Raw genomic sequence first — 19,049 nt, 5'->3', positions numbered from 1 at the left:
GTTCTTCCTAGATATCCTCCAGGCAAGGGTAGACATATGACAAAGGTCAATGAGATGCAAGCAGCAATTTGTAATGGGTTAATTTTTGCTTTCTGAAACAAATGCTACCTCTTCTTCTGCCTCTTTGCTATACGAACAGTTACAACTGCAAAAATCACTGTGCAACCATGAAGAGAAATGGCCAAGAGAATCTCAAAGATAACAAACATTAGTGAGCCACTCAACTCTCATCAGCAGCAGCCTGCCTCCAGTTTTACCTTTTCATTCACAGCCACTTTAACCTGTATAAATTCCACCCATATTAACTGTACATATTTTAGTACATTTCTCCACAAGATACAGACGTAAAGAATATTCATGATACTGTTACATACCAGAAAAAAAATAACAGTAGCTCCTTAATATAATGGCATCAAAAAATCCTGTCACTGTTCACAAATCCACAATTGTCTAATTAAAAAAAATGTTTTTTCTAGTTTGAAGTTCAAATAAGGTTCATGAATTATGATTGGTTAATACACCTCTTAAGTAACTTTTAATACACTGGTGTCTCTCAATTGCATTTTTCCCCCTTTAAATTTTTTGCTGAAGAAACTGGGTTGTTTGTCCTTAAGACTTTCCCACAGTCTGGATTTTGCTGACTACACCCCCTACCTCAATGTTTATTTTCTGTAAATTAGTAATTTAATCTTCTCTAGTTTTCTTACGTAGGGAACAACAACCAGAAAACCTATTTGTTTAATCCACTGTAACAGAATCTTCTGTTAGTTGAAGCTAAAAGCATTTCTACTGATTCACTGACCCCAGCTGACCAAAGCTTTAACCACTACTTTATAAGGACTGTTTACTATTAAACTGATATTCTCTAGTCATTAACCTTCTTTATTCCTATTAAATTAATAGGTGTAGTAATGTGTCTTTTGGTAATACAAAGTTTCTTTAAGAATACAACTGCATACTGAACAGATGATACAGGTCTGTTCGCACTCTTTATCTTTGCATATTTAAGATAATATAGGTAGATATTCACATCTTTTTTGTTAACTCACACTCCCTTCATCCCCGTATATCCCCCTTCCTCTCACTCTTCAGTTGTCCTTTTAAGTCTCAGACATCACCTTTCCCTGACAATTCATTTAGCATAGCCTTGTAACTGTAATAGTAAAAATGGGCCTTTATACAAATTGTTGTACACTATCCATTATCCCATATACTAAATGCCTAAAACCAATGAAAAGCATGTTTGTACATATATAGTAGTATTAACAACCAAATATCGACAGAATTTTTGCTATTAAAAATAAAATAAAAATCTAGAATATCTAAAGTAAAACATAGTGGTCTGACTGAAGAACATTGCGGGTAAAATTTTAAATGTTTGAATCACATTTTAACTTTATTGGTAAGTTTTTCAACTTCCATTTTTTCCAACTCTTCCTTTTTCCTTCTCTTTTCTTTTTTTTTTTTTTTTTTAAAAGACAGTGTCTCACTCTGTTGCCAAGGCTGGAGTGCAGTGGTGAGATAGGGTGTATTAGTTTCCCTGGGTTTCCATAACAAATTGTAACAAATCAATGGCTTAAAACAACAGAAATTTATTTTCTCACAGTTCTGGAGGCTGAAGTCTTAAATTACAGTGACAGAAGTACCATTCTCCCTTCAAAGGATCGCGGAAAGGATCCTTCTTTGCCTCTTCCAGTATCTGGTGGCTCTTGATTATTTTTGGCTTGTGACAGCGTAACTCCTATCTCTGCTACCCATCTTCACATATCTTTCTTCCCTGTATCTGTGTCTTTTCTGTGTCTAGTAAGGTCACTTGTCATTGGATTTACAGGCCACTCTAATTAAAGATGCTCTCGCCTCGAGATTCCTACCTTAATTACATTTACTAACACTTTATTCCAAATAAGGTTACATTCTGAGATGTCACATATCTTGGTAGGGGTTGGGGGAGAGACCATTCAATCTACTGCACAGAGCCAGCCAGGCAAAAAAAAAAAAAAAAAAAAAAAAAAAAAGCAGTGAATGCTTATGAAAATTAACTCTAGGTACCGCTATTAAAATGTCAGTGTGGTCAGTCGCAGCCTAGTAGGCAGGGCAGAAAATGGTATGTGCTGAAAATGAAGAGGCAGGCAGTCACCAGATCATGCAGTTTGTGCAATTACATGGAGTCTGAATTATAAATGCAATGGGATCTACTAAGCACAACAAAAAGCTATGATCTTATTAACATTTCACACACATATGCACACAATGTGCATTACAGAGAGTGGATTAAAAGAACTAGCAGACCAGTTAGGATGCTGTCACAATAAACTCAGGAAACAGGTGAGATGAAGGAGACTTGGACTAGAAGAGTGCAGAGATGGACAAGAGTAGACAGTTTTGACACACATTTTGGAGAAATAATTGATGGGATTTGGTGACAGATTGCATGCAGGGAAAAAAGAGGAGGCATCAAGGATGATGACGTAGTTTCTGACTTGAATAACAGGGTAGCTGGTGATATCATTTACTTTGATGGGAAGAACTGGCAAAGAAACAGGAAGTACAAAAATGAGACTAGAAAAGTCCAGATTTTATATCTATGTATATCTGAGGTTATGTAATAAATCACTCCAGTGTCTTAAAACAACAGTGGTTCATGATTTCTCATGATTCTGTGGGTCTGCTAGACAGCTTTTCCATTGGTAGCTCCTGGATTCATTCATGTAGTTGTATTAAGCTGATGGATTGGCTAGGGGACTGGGCTTAATTGGAGTGGCGAATGGGAAGGCTGGGGATAACTGGGATTGGGCTTTCAACCTCAAAGAAGCTAGACGGGCTTTCCTCAAGCACAGTTATCTCTAAGTTTCTATAGGCCTTGCTTAGAAGTTGCAATATCACTTCCTTAGACTTCTCTGTTGGTCAAAGAAAATCACAAGACCAACCAAGACTCATGAGGTAGAAGAGCCTGCACCTTCTGCTGGAAGGAGCTGTAATTTGTGGCCATGTTAAGAAATTTTGACTCTGCTCTAGGACAAATAGAGAAACATAAAAAGGTTTTAAGGTGTGGAACAATAGCAACAAAATTCGATACCCATTCAGGATTAGAAATTCTCAGAAAACTTCAAACAGGAGGAAATTTTCTCAAACTAACACAGGGCATATATAAAATATCCATAGCTGGCGGGGTGCAGTGGCTCATGCCTGTAATCCCAGCACTTTGGGAGGCCAAGGCAAGCAGATCACGAGGTCAGGAGATTGACACCATCCTGGCTAACACAGTGAAACGCCATCTCTACTAAAAATACAAAAAAATTAGCCAGGTGTGGTGGCAGGCACCTGCAGTCCCAGCTACTCAGGAGGCTGAGACAGGAGAATGGCATGAACCTGGGGGGCAGAGCATGCAGTGAGCTGAGATCGTGCCACTGCACTCCAGCCTGGGAGACAGAGTGAGACTCAGTCTCAAAAATAAAATATAAAATAAAATAAAATAAAATAAAATATCCATAGCTAAGCATCATGCTTAATGATGATTCCCTCTAATATTGGAACAGAAGGAAGGCTGGGGCAGTGAGTGGTGAGAACAGGAAGGGGAAACGATGGATGCAAAGAAAATATTTGCAAATCATATATAAATCTGATAAAGAACTTAAATACAAAACATACAGAGAACTCTCGAAACTTAACAAGAAAACAACAAATTTCAAAATGACAAACCTTTTGAACAGACACTTCACCAGAAAACAGTCAAGAAGGCAACAAGCATACAAAAAATGGTAACATCATTAATCATTTTAAAAATGCAAATTAAAACCACAAAGACTTGTGTATTAATTTTTTTTTTTTTTTTTTTTTGGAGACAGAGTCTCGCCTTGTCTGTCGCCCCGACTAGAGTACAGTGACAAGATCTTGGCTCACTGCAACCTCTGCCTCCCACGTTCAAGTGATTCTTGTGCCTCAGCCCCCCAAGTAGCTAAGATTACAGGCATGAGCTACCACGCCTGGCTAATTTTTTGCATTTTTAGTGGATATGGGGTTTTGCCATGTTGGCCAGACTGGTCTCGAACTCCTGGCCTCAAGTGATCTGCCTGCCTCGACCTCCCAAAGTGCTGGGATTACAGGCATGAGCCACCATATTCAGCCACTTCTATATTAATACTTAGCACATCTTTGTAATAGCCCAAAATTGGAAAACGATTCAATGTTCATCAACAGGTATATGGATAAACAAACTGTGAGATATTCATACAATAGAAATCAAATAGGTAACAAGATCCTGCTATCATTACCTGAATAATGACACTTGCACTTGCCAGTATGTTTGTGAGTACACACAGACGTATGCATGTACATGTTTAAATTTGTATTTGATGCAATGAACCCATATAAAGATATGAATGAGCACAAACCTGATTGTTAGCATTGGTTATTAGAGAAGAGGAGATGAGAGGACAAAAAAAGAAAACAATTATTTTGTTAATCCTATTTAAAAAACCTACATGTATGGTATTCCACTTATGTAACATATGTGTCTGTGTGAGTGTATGCATAGAGTTAAGCTGAACTATCTTCAAAATGACAGCAGTGGTGGTGGTGGTAGTGGTGGTGAGGTCAGGATGATGGAATTCAGGTGATTTCTAATTTCTTTTAAAGTTCTTATGCTTTTATCTCCTTTTTGATTCTCACTTTTAGTATTTGTAATTTGTATAAACAAAAACGTTAAAGTCATTTTCACAGTGATACAGGCAATATTTTGAGACCTTAATGAGAAAACATTGCTGTTAATTCTGGATCATCTGTGCTGGTAGAGTAAATGTAGCATGAATGAAAATCCCATAAATCCTTTAAAGATACAACGTCACCCTTCTCTGTCATCAAATATGTGGTTACAATAGTTACTGATACTGTCACGGAAAACGTGTCTTTCAAGATGACTGGTGAAAACTCTCTAGGGTTGGTTAAAATGTATAGGCAGTTGCAAATGTCTTTTTAATTGACATAAGGGTTAGATCATAACTCTTTTACTGCAATTATAAGCTTCTTCCAAGGTAGTTTAAGTAAATGATATGCCTTATGGAGAAAATACATGTGTTAGATAAACATCATTATGATATAAGTTATAGTATTGTTGGCTGTGAATTCAATGTTAATGAATAAAAAATACCTATATTAAAGTTTCTTTAAACAGAAACATACATAAGACAAGATTATATATTGATTAGCTGATGGAAATATTGTAACTGAAGACTCACAGGAACCTAACCCTGTATTTTCCTAGGAGCAATGGTTCAGTACTTGTTAAATCACTGTTCATGACTACTTTATAGGACATAACTACTGTGAATAACCAGAATCAACTGTATATGAAACCAAAATACTTGCCATAGTTTAAGGGCAGCAAAGTGCTACTACGTTTATCCTAATCCTTGCAATTACCGTATGATTATGGGAAGAATTAAAAACCACATCAACATTCAGTGAAATATGGTTTCTCCTTATTCAAAACTAAATAAAACTAATTTATATAGCATGATTATCCTCTTAAGTGATTTGAAACAAGCAGGTCATGTAATAGCTTATTATTAGAATACACTAAAATGTAACTTTTTACATCTGCAATATTATATTACAGGCAACAATTATTTTCTTAGCAATACCTGCCTATAATAATACTGCTACTTTACATAAAGTATACTAAATTGCAGAAAATGCTTTTGCATACATTCTTATTTTATTCTCATAAATGCAATCTGCATTTTGGGTATTGTCTTTTTCATTTTTATTTTGATCCTTTTTTATACAGTTTTCGGTTCTTTGCCAAAATTTCAATATTAATTTTCATCTCCTTTTTTCCTTTCACATAGCAAGGGGACTTATTTTAAGACTTATACCTAAAACTCCTATTATCTGTAAATCCTTCTATTTTGATATACACCAAATATGAAAAACTAAAAGTAACTAGATGCCTAGGGTATCAGCTTCCTAAAAAAGTATATCTTCTACTGTAGGTCTATTGCTAGGGATACTATCAATTCTTGATTATTTTAATCCAGTTTCAAGTACTGGGATACGAAACTGGGCTTCACCCCCTGTGAGGGCCCGACTATTTCTGGTTCACACTTTCTCTTCAGACATAGCTTCAGGGACTTAACCCAGAGCAAGAGGAGTCTACCACCCTACCACACCCCAGGTTCTAGCTTCTAACCTGTATCTCCCTGGCCCCAAGTGTTTGCCAAAGGTGCTATTTCGGCTTCTTAATCTCTTAGAACTTGTTTAGGATACTCAGCAGAAAAGTGGCCCCAAGCAGTTCTTTTTGGATTCCCATAGTCTTCTAAATCTTGGTCCCATCACTTTTGAAAAAAAATGTTGTGGGCACACAGTAGGTGTACATATTTACGGGGTACATGAGATGTTTTGATATAGGGATGTAATGTGAAATAAGCCATCATGGAGAATGCGGTACCCCTAACCTCAAACATTTATCCTTTGAGTTACAAACAATCCAATTACACTCCTTATGTTATTTAAAAAATATATATAGTTATTATCGACTACAGTCAGCCTGTCGTGCTGTCAAATAGTAGGTCTTATTCATTTCCATCACTCTTTACTACCTTATTTTCAATATACCACCTTCAAAAATATTTTTTAAAATTTCACTTCTATTTCATCTTTTCTATCTGTGCTTAGTGGAAAGTCTTGTCAAAACTGACTTTTATTATTATATTTTTCATTTATAGAAGTTTTATTTGGTTCTTTTTCAAATCTGCCACATCACTTTTTAGTATCCAATTTCTTTTATTTCTTTAAATACAAGTAGTTGACTTAATTCCAGTATCTTTCAGTAGTTTTAATTCTAATATCTAAAATTCTGGAAGGGGGTTCTGCTATTTGTTCTGCTAGTTCTTAAAGTATCTTATTTTCTGCTATACTTAGTTCTCTTTGAGTGTGTACTGCTGAATTTCCTTTAATAATGATTTGTGGATAATACCTGAGGCCTAGAAATAAAGGTAACTATTTTCAGAGAAGATCTGCATTTGCTTCTGCTGAGAACCTTAAATGTACCATTCATCCTCAATCGCTTTAAACTCAAATCATACCACAAGGTTTAATGGATAGTCAAGTATTGAGAATCTGACTACCAAATGTGAACAAAAACCAATACACAGCTATAACCTCTCAGAGATGAGTTTTCTTCCTCATTTTCCCTTTGTCTACTGAGTGTCAATGCAATTCTTTCCACAGTCCCCAGGAGGTGGGGATTTATTCTGTTTAATTCTTATCCTGAGAATGAATTGCTTTAAGGTTCCAGCTTCCAAAAAAAAAAAAAAAAAAAAAAGGCCCCAGCTTTCATTTGTGCACGTGCACATATGTGTGTGTATGTGCACGTGCGTGTATTTTTTTTTTTTTTTTTTTTGAGACAGGGTCTCACTCTGTCACCCAGGCTGGAGTGCAGTGGCATGATCTCGACTCACTGCAGCCTTGACCTCCTGGGCTCAAGCAATCCTCCCAACTCAGCCTCCTGAGTATCTGGGACTACAAGCACATGCCACCATGCCTGACTAATTTTTGTATTTTTTGTAGAGACAGGGTTTCACCAGGTTGCCCAGACTGATCTCAAACTCCTGAGCACAAGTGATCCACCCGTCTTGGCCTCCCAAAGTGCTAGGATTATAGGCATGAGCCACCACGTCCGGCCGTGGATATATCTGTTTTTTATTCAGTGCATTTGGGAACTTTCAGATCAAGAGTGGGAAAGAAATATTATAGCTTACAACCACTAGAAATGCAAGACTCTGTTACATATCGATACATGAAAACTATACCCATGCTGGCCAGGTGCGATGGTTCACGCTTGTAAGCCCAGCACTTTGGGTGGCCAAGGTGGGCAGATCACCTGAGGTCAGGAATTCGAGGCCAGCCTGGCCAACATGGCGAAACCCAATATCTATTAAAAATACAAAAATTAGCTGGGCGTGGTGGTGCACGCCTATAATCCCAGCCACTCGGGAAGCTGAGGCAGGAGAATCACTTGAGCCTAGGAGGTGGAGGCTGCAGTGAGCCAAGATTATGCCACTGCACTCCAGACTGGGTGACAAGAGCAAAACTCAATCTCAAAAGAAAAATAAAATAAAATAAAACTATACCCATTCCATCCAACATGGCAGTTTCTTATAAGACTAAGTAAACATTGAAATTGCTTTCAATTTTATTTTTTCTTTTCTGGTAAAAATGTTGTCCCTTGAGATTGGCCATGGAAAACCCCAGTTATATTTGAGTAATAACTACAGTGAAGAAAACTAGATTGCATGGTATTTACTTTCATGACAAATTAGTCCTTCTTCATTACAAAAACTTCAGATAACTTCTACTATAGGACTTATCAAATTGAAATGTTTCAGGGTATCTGATGCAATACCCGTGGTTCATCAAGAGGAGACAATATTGAATTCCCTACAGTATTCAAATACCTGAAGTTTGGCACTTCATAGATACTTACTAAACAATTTTTTAATGAATGAATAAGCAAACAAAAAAGTTAAGAAAAGCATTAAATTCTACTACCTTCAAAATATAGTCCAATAACAAATAAAGACAATTTCAAAATAATAAGGTTATCATAGTTTCAGTTATGATCACTGAATTTTCTTTTTTGCAGAAAAAAGATCATTAATAAGAAATAAAAATAACTACATGAAAAACACTAACGTACCACAACTCAAGCACTAAAATTATTAATAAGTAAAATGAAAAAGTGAATCAAGAAAAGCATGATTAAAAACACAGTGTAAGTCCATTAACGTATGCAAAGAGATTTTAATGTAAATAGGAAAAGGCAAATTATAACCACAATGAGTTAAAATGAAAAATCCACCAGACTGGCAAAACATAAAAACCACTCATAGAAGTGATGAGGAGAACGTGACCCAACAGCAACTTCCATACACACCCAGCGAGAGGATAAATTCTACAACTACTTTGTAAAACAGTTTTCTACTACCTGATAAAGTTCAATACACATACACCCACCCTATGACTCAACAATTCTACTCCAAGGTATATATACCTTAAAGAAACTCTTACACATGTGTACCAGGAGACAACATATAAGAACGTTCAGAGCAGAACTGTAAAAAGCCTAAATGCTTATCAACAGCAAAATGGATAAATACATTTTGGCATATTTATACACAGGAATACTATATGGTAGTGAAAATGAACAAACTGCAATTATATATAACAACATTAATAAAAATCATGTTAAAAAACAGCAAGTCACAGAAAATTTATAAACAACTGAATTAATTTATATTTTACTTTTACAAAGTCAAAGCCAAAAAAACTAAATCATAAAATATTTATATGCTATATCTATGGACTATTATTTTAAAATGCTTAATAAAACATCAATTATTGTTACTGGGGAGGGGTTAGAGGAAAGAGATAAGAGAGGGCTCATAGGCGGCTTCAAAAGATAGCAATCACTTTCCATTTCTAAACATGGCTGATGAATAAACAAGTTATTTGTTTTATTCTTTACATTACATATAAAAATTATAAATATATACACACTTTTTTTTTTTTTTTTTTTTTGAGACAGAGTCTCACTCTGTCGCCAGGCTAGAGTGCAGTTGTGCAATTTTGGCTCACTGCAACCTCTGCCTCCTGGGTTCAAACGATTCTGTTGCCTCATCCTCCTGAGTAGCTAGGACTATAGGCATGCACCACCACACCCAGCTAATTTTTGTATTTTTAGTAGAGACAAGGTTTTACCATGTTGGTCAGGCTGGTCTCGACCTCTTGACCTTGTGATCTGCCCGCCTCGGCCTCCCAAAGTGCTGGGATTACACGCATAAGCCACCACACCTGGCCACTTTTTTTTTTAAAGCATAGATCAAAGGTTTCTATGTTGCCCAGGCTGGCCTCGAACGCCTAGAACGCCTAGCCTCACCTCCTTATACACCAGGACAACAGGCCTGAGCCACTGTGGCTCCCAAAAATTATAAATAAATATTCTTTAGACATGTATTTTGCAATAAAACATGTAAACACCAGGGGATCCAAATAGGTAGGCAAAGAGAAAAAAAAAATACACACATATATATATCTCCATGAATTACACTACAATTAAAAAATAAAGTATTATTTACCCATTTGCTTTACCTAGCAGAGCATTAATTTCTTCAAGGATATGGATATACGTGTGCCTAGTACATTATAAATATTAATGCTGAAAGCATATAACTGAAAGAATGATTTTAAATTCAGTCAACCACAGACACTACTTACCAGGGGAAAGAAATTTAGCACATGGTCCTGATGTCATTTAAAATATTATTTTAATATGAAATATAATATTTTAATAAAATAACAAACTATTTAAGTTTATTTTCCCCATAAGATAGTCATGAGTCAAAGTTCAATTTACTAACATTTCCTTAAACATTTACACAATAACTTGAGTGTAACTGTTCTGGTAGACAGAAGTAAAAGTTCATGTTTCATCAAATCTCACACTGCATTTGCCTATGAGATAAAAATTCTTCCAAAATGTAATAAACAAGCAAAAATAGAGAAAATAAAAATTTACCTCAAAATCTCAAAAAGAGAATAAACTATTAGGAGATTCCAGATAACTAGTATCAATTGAGTGATTATTTAAATGTTCACTTCTAAACAGCATTAAGGGATACATGTAATCTTACCTGGGGAGGATAATTGCTCTCTGAAGACCATCTTGAAGATTGGTCGTTTGGTTTGTCCACTAAAATGTTCCTAGAATAAAGAAAAGTATTAACAAATTAAAAGAACATGAATAGGCAAAAACAGGAATAATCTACCAGATGCTGAAATTATCACAAAGTTATGTAATGTTTGGAACTTGAATAAGAATAGAAAACAAAACAGAGTAAGAAAAGCACAGAAAACTTCTAGTAGATATAAGATTTTAAAATATAACAAAGGTGGTATGTTCAACAACAGAAAAATCAAGACTTTTCATAAGCCACTTTTGTTTAAAATAAAAAGTTCTATTAGCACTTTACACTAAGTGCCAAAATGAACTTTAGATATACATATTTAAGAAGTTAAGGTAAAAATAGCTGGGTGCAGTGGCACACGTCTGTAACCTCAGCTACTTGGAGGAAGACTTGAGGCCTGGAGTTCAAGGCCACAGTGTGCTATGATGGATCATGTCTGTGAATAGCAATTCCAGCCTGGGCAACATAGCAAGACTCTGTCTTTAAAACAAAAAAAGACTTCAAGGTAAAAATAAACCAATAAAATACCTAAAAATAAATAAAATACCATATACACATATTATATGTAGCATGCATTATATAATATTGCATGCAATCATATTGTTACATTATATATTCATTACATATATCATACATGCATCTGTTTTTTATACATATATAAAGTACATCTTTGGAATAAGACACACTTTTAAGCATACCATCAAAAGCAGAACTGTGAGTGGAAAAGGAACTGATATAAGTAACTTTAGAAGATGGTGATTGCACTGGAAACTGTAAGGCTAAAGGCAAGCAGAGCTATACATAAACACTGCTTGATTTGGTAAAGTTGTTTTTCACAAGGAATATGGGTTAATTCCTATGTTACATACATACTGGGGTTGAACAAATAAGTAAATGGCTGGTAGATGTGGGAACCAGGTTTCTCACTTTTGGAGGGGGACGTTACAGTTAAGCAAGGGGAGGGAGAGCAGAAGGAACCCTGTGGTACTGGATTAGAATCAGAGACATCAGTGCAAACTTGTGTTTACCGTAATATAATATAAATAAATAATTATAGGGGTGTGTGTGCACAAACAGTATTTTCTAACTGTCCACTGAGGGGGACTAGAAGCAGTGACACACCAGTACCCAAAAGCACACCCAGCACCCTGATATTTGTTTCTACATACCATCCTCCAATAAAAGAAAAGAAGAGTAGCTGGAGAAATGGCTGATTCCAGAGCTGGGTAAGAGAATACAGAAGATAAACCTGGAGTATCTTATACAAGAAAAAAAGAAGCGTTTTTTTTTTTTTTTAAAGGCAGAGGAAGGGGGCGGTATGGATCATGTCAAAGGGTCACAGAGAATGAAAGGACAATGCTAAAAAAAATTAAGTGGTAAAATATACACGAGTCCATATTGATATTACCCCAGTCTAACCAGCAGGAAAACATCAGAGAAAGGTTCAATGAAACAAATGAATATTCCTCCAAACTCAGTATAATAAAAAACAAGGAAAGACTGAGAAACTCACAGACTAGAGGACAGTAATGAACATGACAACTAAATGTAATGCAGGATCTTGGATCAGAGAAAGAATAATTTGTGAGAAAACTAACGAAATCCAAATAAAATGTGGCATTTAGTTAATAGTAGTGTACCCTTGTTGACATCTTAGTTGTGACAAACATATCATGGTAATGCAGGATGTCAGCAACAAAGGAAACTAAGTAAAGAACATATATAGTAACTCTGTGCCATCTTTGCAACTTTTCCATAAATCTAAAATTATTCTCCAATAAAAATTCTATTTTTTAAAAGTTAGATCTATACTGGCAAAGAGAAGGTGCTTAATAATTACAGATTTATTTATACCATCACAAATAAGAGACTTATTATCAAAAATAGATGAATGAATTTTTTTAAAAAGCACAGTGTTTGGAAAACAACTGCCTTTAACACATGTTCCACAAAGGCAAAACACAAATACATAAAACAACCAAAAATCAAATTAACAGGCAAACAGCCAACTAGAAAAAATAAAGGCAACATAAAATACATTTGAATTTTGTAAAAAACTAAAATTTTGTTTAAAAAACCCTAAAATTTGAATATTTAAAGAGCACTTAAATATAAATACCCCCATATAAAATGGTCAAAAAAATCCAAAATCAATAATCAAAAATTGGAGATTAAGACAAACATATATATTGCCCCTATAAAATTAGTCCCACACCCTCAAAAATAACTACATTTTACAATTATAACAGCAGTTGTTGGCCAGAGCTGGTAAAATGTTACTCTTATATTTTGCTGATAGGAATGCAAATTAATGTAACTTTTCAGGAGAAAAATCTAATCGACAGCAAAAACATTTCAAATATGTACATCCTTTAAATAAAAATGATGACAACCATGACAATGACTGTGTTTGAGTCCCAGACAATGTTTTCCATGTATAAACCATTATCTTTGAAGTATACAAATTAAGAAATTGAAACACAGTGCAGGAAAAAGGTAAGAGAAAGAAAAGAAAAAAGAAAAGAAAGGAGGGAGGGAAGGCAGGAAAGAAAGAAAAAGAAAAAGATAAATTGCCTAAATGTATGCATCTAAGTAGGGATTTGAACCCAAGGCAGTCAGACTACAAAGTCCATGCTCTTAATCACCCTATTAAGCCTCAGAATTCTTCCACTTCTTAGAACTTTATCCAAAGGAAAAAAAACAAAACCTAGGGGATATAACTCATCCACATTCATCAAAGCACACTTTAGAAGAGCAAGCTATAAATAAACAAACAATGTAGGATTAATTAAATTATAACATGTCTATACAGAATACCATGTAAATTATTATGTATTCTACAGCTTGACTTTAATGTCATAGGAAAATGTTCAATACATAGTAAGTGAAGGGGAAAAGTAGTTAACTGTGTGTAAAGAATCAAGTGTTGCAAAGTGATAACATTCATACACAGGGAGAAAAGGCAAAGAACATATACTAAGTTACTAATATAATTCTCAAAGGGAGATTACAAGTGATTTTTTTTCTTTGTGCTTGTGTTTTTTTTTCAAATTTTCTAAAATTAACATAAATTCCTTTCCTATCAGAAAAAAAGCTTTTTCTCAAAAACGAATTAGGAACACAGAAGACTGAAGATATGAACTGAGTCTGAAAAGACTACAGTACAATTAAAAGCTAAAGAATGAGAATGATTTTTAAAAATCACAATGATATACATGTTATAAAGCATGAAGGAAAACCTAATACATTATAACTATGATAAACTGGAACCACAGAAATCATGAAGTATAATCAATTTGGGGAGGGGAATGTTAGATGTCACGGAAGTGAAGTAGTTCCTTCATCTTTCACAGTTCGTAGGAAAGAATAATGTTTCTGAAGTTGATAAAAAGAAAAAAAAGTAATTTTATTTAAAGTTTAAAATTAAACAAAGATAGAAATAAAAGCATACCACATACCTTCTAAATTATTTGAGACAGAAAATCAAGAAGGCATCAGGGAGAGACCCTGTCTCTAAAAAAGAAATTCAATGATGACATAATTTGTCAGTTGTAATGAATCAAATAAAGCAAAAACCACAGTAAATATGAGAAGAAATTGATTCTAAAAATAGGAGATTAACAGCTCTCAGCATCTGGAAAATTAACTATATATATATGTTATATATGTCAAGTATAATGTAAAGTATTGGTAAGATAGTGGTAAAGAATAATGTTACTATGAAGAAAAGTAAAGGAGAAACAGGCCTCAATAACATAAGGAAGCTAGCCATGTCATAATCTTAAAAATGAGCAGATGGACCACTAAATACAAAATCAAGGGGGCCAAACAGTTATAATATGTTTTGGTCTTGTGAATTTTGACATGCCTATTAGATAGCCCACTGGAGATATGGTGGTTGGCTATCTGGGGCTGAAATTCAAGGAAAATAACAGTGCTGAATAAAATACACTCTTCAGAGATGTCAATGTATCAATGCTATTTACAGCCACAACATTCAGTGAGATGACTTAGGGAATGAAATAGAGCTCAGAAGAAAAGCTTAAGGATTGATTATGCTCTGGGGGTCCATCATTTAGGAGGTCCAGAAGAAAAGAATCAAGCATAAGAAACAGAAGAAAGCCAAAGATGAAGAAAATGAAAACCTAGAAAACGTAAATACTAAGTGAAGAAAGTATTTTAAGTAGAAAGAAAAGAAAATTTTTGCAAAATGCTGCTGACAAGACAAGGACTGGGTGACACATCTTCATAGGCCTAAATGTTGCCATACACACGGTACTTAATAAATATCTGATAATGAAATGAACAAATAACACACAAAAGAAAAAAAATTAAAGTAGACTCACCAAAGGATACAGTACATTAATCCCACTGATTACCTGTAACTTAAAGCTCATACTAAATTGAAATGAAAATTAAAAAGAAATAAAATACAGACCAGAAATGGAGTGAGGTTAGCCTAGGGGGTTTGGAAGGATAGAAGCTTAAAGATATTCCTGCTGATCTCCAGTCCCAGCACTAAGCCAACTAAGTATCTCTCCTGAGCCCAACAGGTTACAGAGGACAGGCTTAGATCTTTAAGAATCTTGACAAAAGCTTGGTCCTAGGAGAAGAACCATGAATTCCTTGAATACTTCTCTCCCTAAGAGTCAGGCATCAACTGCGTAAGTATTGCTGTTGACAATCTGCTATCTCTACCCCGCTAAGAGCTTCAAGAGAAGTAATCTGCCCTAAAGGTGAGAAGAACTTGCCGTGTCAGTTGAAGCCATCTAACTGCCGAGGGGTGTCTCCTGGTGACCCACAGAAATCTAACACAGGAAGTGGTATACCAAAAGCCACAAGACAAGCACTGCTGGACTGCCAACTATTTGAGGTATGCGAAATTTTACCCAAGGAGTACACAATGCAAAAAGTTTGTAGGGAAAAATAAATGTACAAAAGTGGCTAAGAAAACTTATTTTAAAAAAAAGAATAGTGACAGGAAATCATCTTGTCACTTTTAAAACACTTTTTAAAAGTAAGAATTAAAGATTTTAATTTTAAAAAGATTCCTTTAAAAAACCATTTTAAATCCTCTACAATTAAAAACAGAAAGGACTGGAATAGGAAAAAAAATAATAGCTCAGAGAAACACGAACCCAGAAACGAAGCCTAGTGTAGATGGAAATTTAATATCAGATTAAGGTGATATTTTAATTCAGCAGGAATTGATAATTCATTTATTAAATGATGCACAACTGAATATCCATCAGAAGAAAGTTAACTTCTGTCTAATATCATATAAAAGTAATCTCATGGCTGGGCACCGTGGCTCACGCCTGTAATCCCAACACTTTGGGACGCCGAGGCAGGCAGATCACCTGAGGTCAGGAGTTTGAGACCAGCCTGGCTAACATGGTGAAACCCCATTTCTACTAAAAATACAAAAAATTAGCCAGGCATCGTGGCACGCGCCTATAATCCCAGCTACTCAGGAGACTGAGGCAGGAGAATCGCTTGAACCCGGGAGACAGAGGTTGCAGTGAGCCGAGATCGCACCATTGCACTCCAGTTTGGGCAATAAGAGCGACCCTCTGTCTCAACAACAACAAAAAGTAATCTCAAAGATTTAAACATACACATATGCATACAAACCCTAGGGGAAAAATGTAGGGGCCAATACGTACAACCTAACACGTTAGAGAGATCTTTTTGCCAAGAAACACACAATCTATAAAACAAAAAGTAACCATTTGATTATATTAAAACTTTCAAATTTTGCGTTACGAAAAGTGCCATGAAGAAAAACAGGAGACAAGCAATAGTTTGGACAAAAATCTCTGCAACTCATATGACTAACAAAGATTCCATATCTAGAGTATGCAAAATGTTGTTATACTTTATAAGATGAACAACAGAACTGAAAATGAGCAGAATGCAAGTCATTGAAGAGTCATTCAAACAGCCAATAAACTACGACCAAAAATATTTCTCAAAATCCCTGTATATTGTCTGTGTCATGGAAAAAGAAATTAAAGTAGTAAGATACCCTTTTTACCCATCAAATTGATGAAATTAATCCCTAATTATCAGAAAATTGGGGAGAAAAGACGAACATGTACATTATCCTAGCCTTTATGGAAAGTAAACTTGTAAAATTTATTAAAATCTAAAATGTACATATTCTTTCACCTAGAACTCTCATTTCAAAATCTATCCCACAGAAGTAAAATCACCAGTATGTAAAGACATATGATAGAAATGTTTGATGCCACATTTTCTGAGGTAGCAGGGAAATTATCAAACAAATTATAGAACATACATCATGGAACTTTATACTACCATTATAAAAAACTTGAAGGGATTTCTACTATGCAGGATACAAAGAAGCATGTAAGATTCTATTCTTGTTTTAAAAACCTGTTATATACAGGGGGGTGTGTGTGTGTGCGTGTGTGTGATTATACAAACAAGCAGGTATATGATCCAATGTACATCAAATTATATAAAGTACAAATAGTTGCCCAAAATGAGGCATAAATACCATTAAGATATCTTACTTATTTTCTTATATTTGTCATATTGTTCATATATAATAGCATATATTATTTATAAAAACAGTAAAAATAGTTATTGTTGAAAATAATAGTTGACATGACAGCAAACTTCCTGCATTTATAGCAAACTGACTTGCAATCTGATATGGTTTGGCTCTGTGTCCCCACCCAAATCTCATGTTGAATTTTAATTCCAAATGTTGGGGGAGGTACCTGGTAAAAGGTGATTGAATCATGGGGGTTGAATTTCCTCCATGTTGTTCTTGTCAAAGTGAGTGACTTCTCACAAGATCTGATGGTTTAAAGGTGTGTGGCACATCCCCCCTCACTCTCTCTCTCCTGCTGCCATGAGAAGAAGGTGTTTGCTTCCCCTTTGCCTTCTGCCATGATTGTTTCCTGAGGCCTCCCAGTCATGCTTCCTATCAAGCCTACAGAACTGTGAGTCAAGTAAACCTCTTTTCTTCACAAATCACCCAGCCTCATGTAGTTCTTTATAACAGCGTGAGAACGTACTAACACCCCGTCAGAAAATCACATCAGGCTCTACTTTTCCATCATTTTAAAGACATAGAAAAAGACAGCAAAGAAACTAATAAAAGCTCATTGTCTCTTAAAATTTTTAAATAATGGATCTTATTTCAAAACATAAAGTAAGATCTAGACTGTTTTTAATTCTTCCTCCTACGATGTTGCTCCCCTCAACCCATTTCCACTCTCCTGCAAGGCAAATGAGAAACCAGTTTAGGGTAATGACTATTAACATCAGTCCCTTAGCAGTGGTAATAGAGCCTATTGCCATAGTAGTATTCTATCAAACATGTTCATTATTACCCTCCCTTGAATTACTTTCCAAAAACTTATACAATCTACCATCACTAATGGTATATACAGCCTTTCCTCCTTCTAATTTTCAGGACTAAGTGAGAGATGTTAACCTCTTATACTACATATGTCAATCATGGTATCAATTCAACATCCCTTGTTTTTAAAAACGGAATACCCCATCCACAGCCTCTACTGAAGGAGCAATCATAGGCAATATGCTCTGTACATCTGATTTTTACTTACGACTATTTTAATGACTGCTAATCTTGGCTATCTCCTATGACAGGAGATGGGATGGGCCAGTATGGAAATAAAATTCTAAGACGAAAAATATATAAGTAAACAGAACGAATGAAACAGAGAACAGGGATACCAAATAAAAGAGAAATAAGGCAGTCAGTAGCATAATAAAAACGAAGCAGATGTAGAACAGAAGGAGGGGTATCTTGAGAGACCATGCACTAGAGGGAATAATAAAGAATAGAAACTGATGGCTTTTTAGTTCCACTTGCCAGGAGTCACTGCTCTGGCAACCAAAGCGATTGTGACAACAACACTCTTCTAGATACCCATGACTTTCATTTATACTAACATCTAGAAAAATAGAAAATAAGTTTTATAAGACACAATTCGGTATCAACTATATGAGTCAAATAATAAAGATGTGCCAACTAGAGTTAAATTAAGTATCTGTCATTTAAAAATATTTAAAATGCAAATAATAAGTGAGAATTGGTCAAGAAGAATTGAAAAAAGAGTTGGGTTGAAGACTAAAATGGCTACCTATTTCCATCAGGTTAGTTTAATATTAAAATGTACATTTTCATTCCTACCAATGCTGGATGAAAACTGAAAGCAGTAAAAATGAATAACATTTTAAGTTTCTCATACACAGACTACAAAAGCAAGACTATGAGTAATTAAATTCTTCTATTAGAACTTTAAA

General features: G+C 35.0%; 1 protein-coding gene across 6 annotated transcripts in view; it reads right to left on the bottom strand.

The window, feature by feature from the left end:
* Positions 1 to 19,049, bottom strand: part of MKLN1 (muskelin 1) — a 376,455-nt gene that overhangs the window by 104,546 nt on the left and 252,860 nt on the right. For all 6 annotated transcript variants that reach the window (XM_073009344.1, XM_073009343.1, XM_007982951.3 and 3 more), the window contains one exon: positions 10,689 to 10,758. In XM_073009344.1, the coding sequence (XP_072865445.1) occupies positions 10,689 to 10,758 (70 nt within the window). The remainder of the gene's footprint in view (positions 1 to 10,688; positions 10,759 to 19,049) is intronic.

Source organism: Chlorocebus sabaeus, chromosome 21 (assembly GCF_047675955.1).
Source record: "Chlorocebus sabaeus isolate Y175 chromosome 21, mChlSab1.0.hap1, whole genome shotgun sequence".
Taxonomy (NCBI): Eukaryota; Metazoa; Chordata; class Mammalia; order Primates; family Cercopithecidae; genus Chlorocebus; species Chlorocebus sabaeus.
Note: the sequence above shows the minus strand (reverse complement) of the source record. Positions and strands in the feature narration are given on the sequence as shown.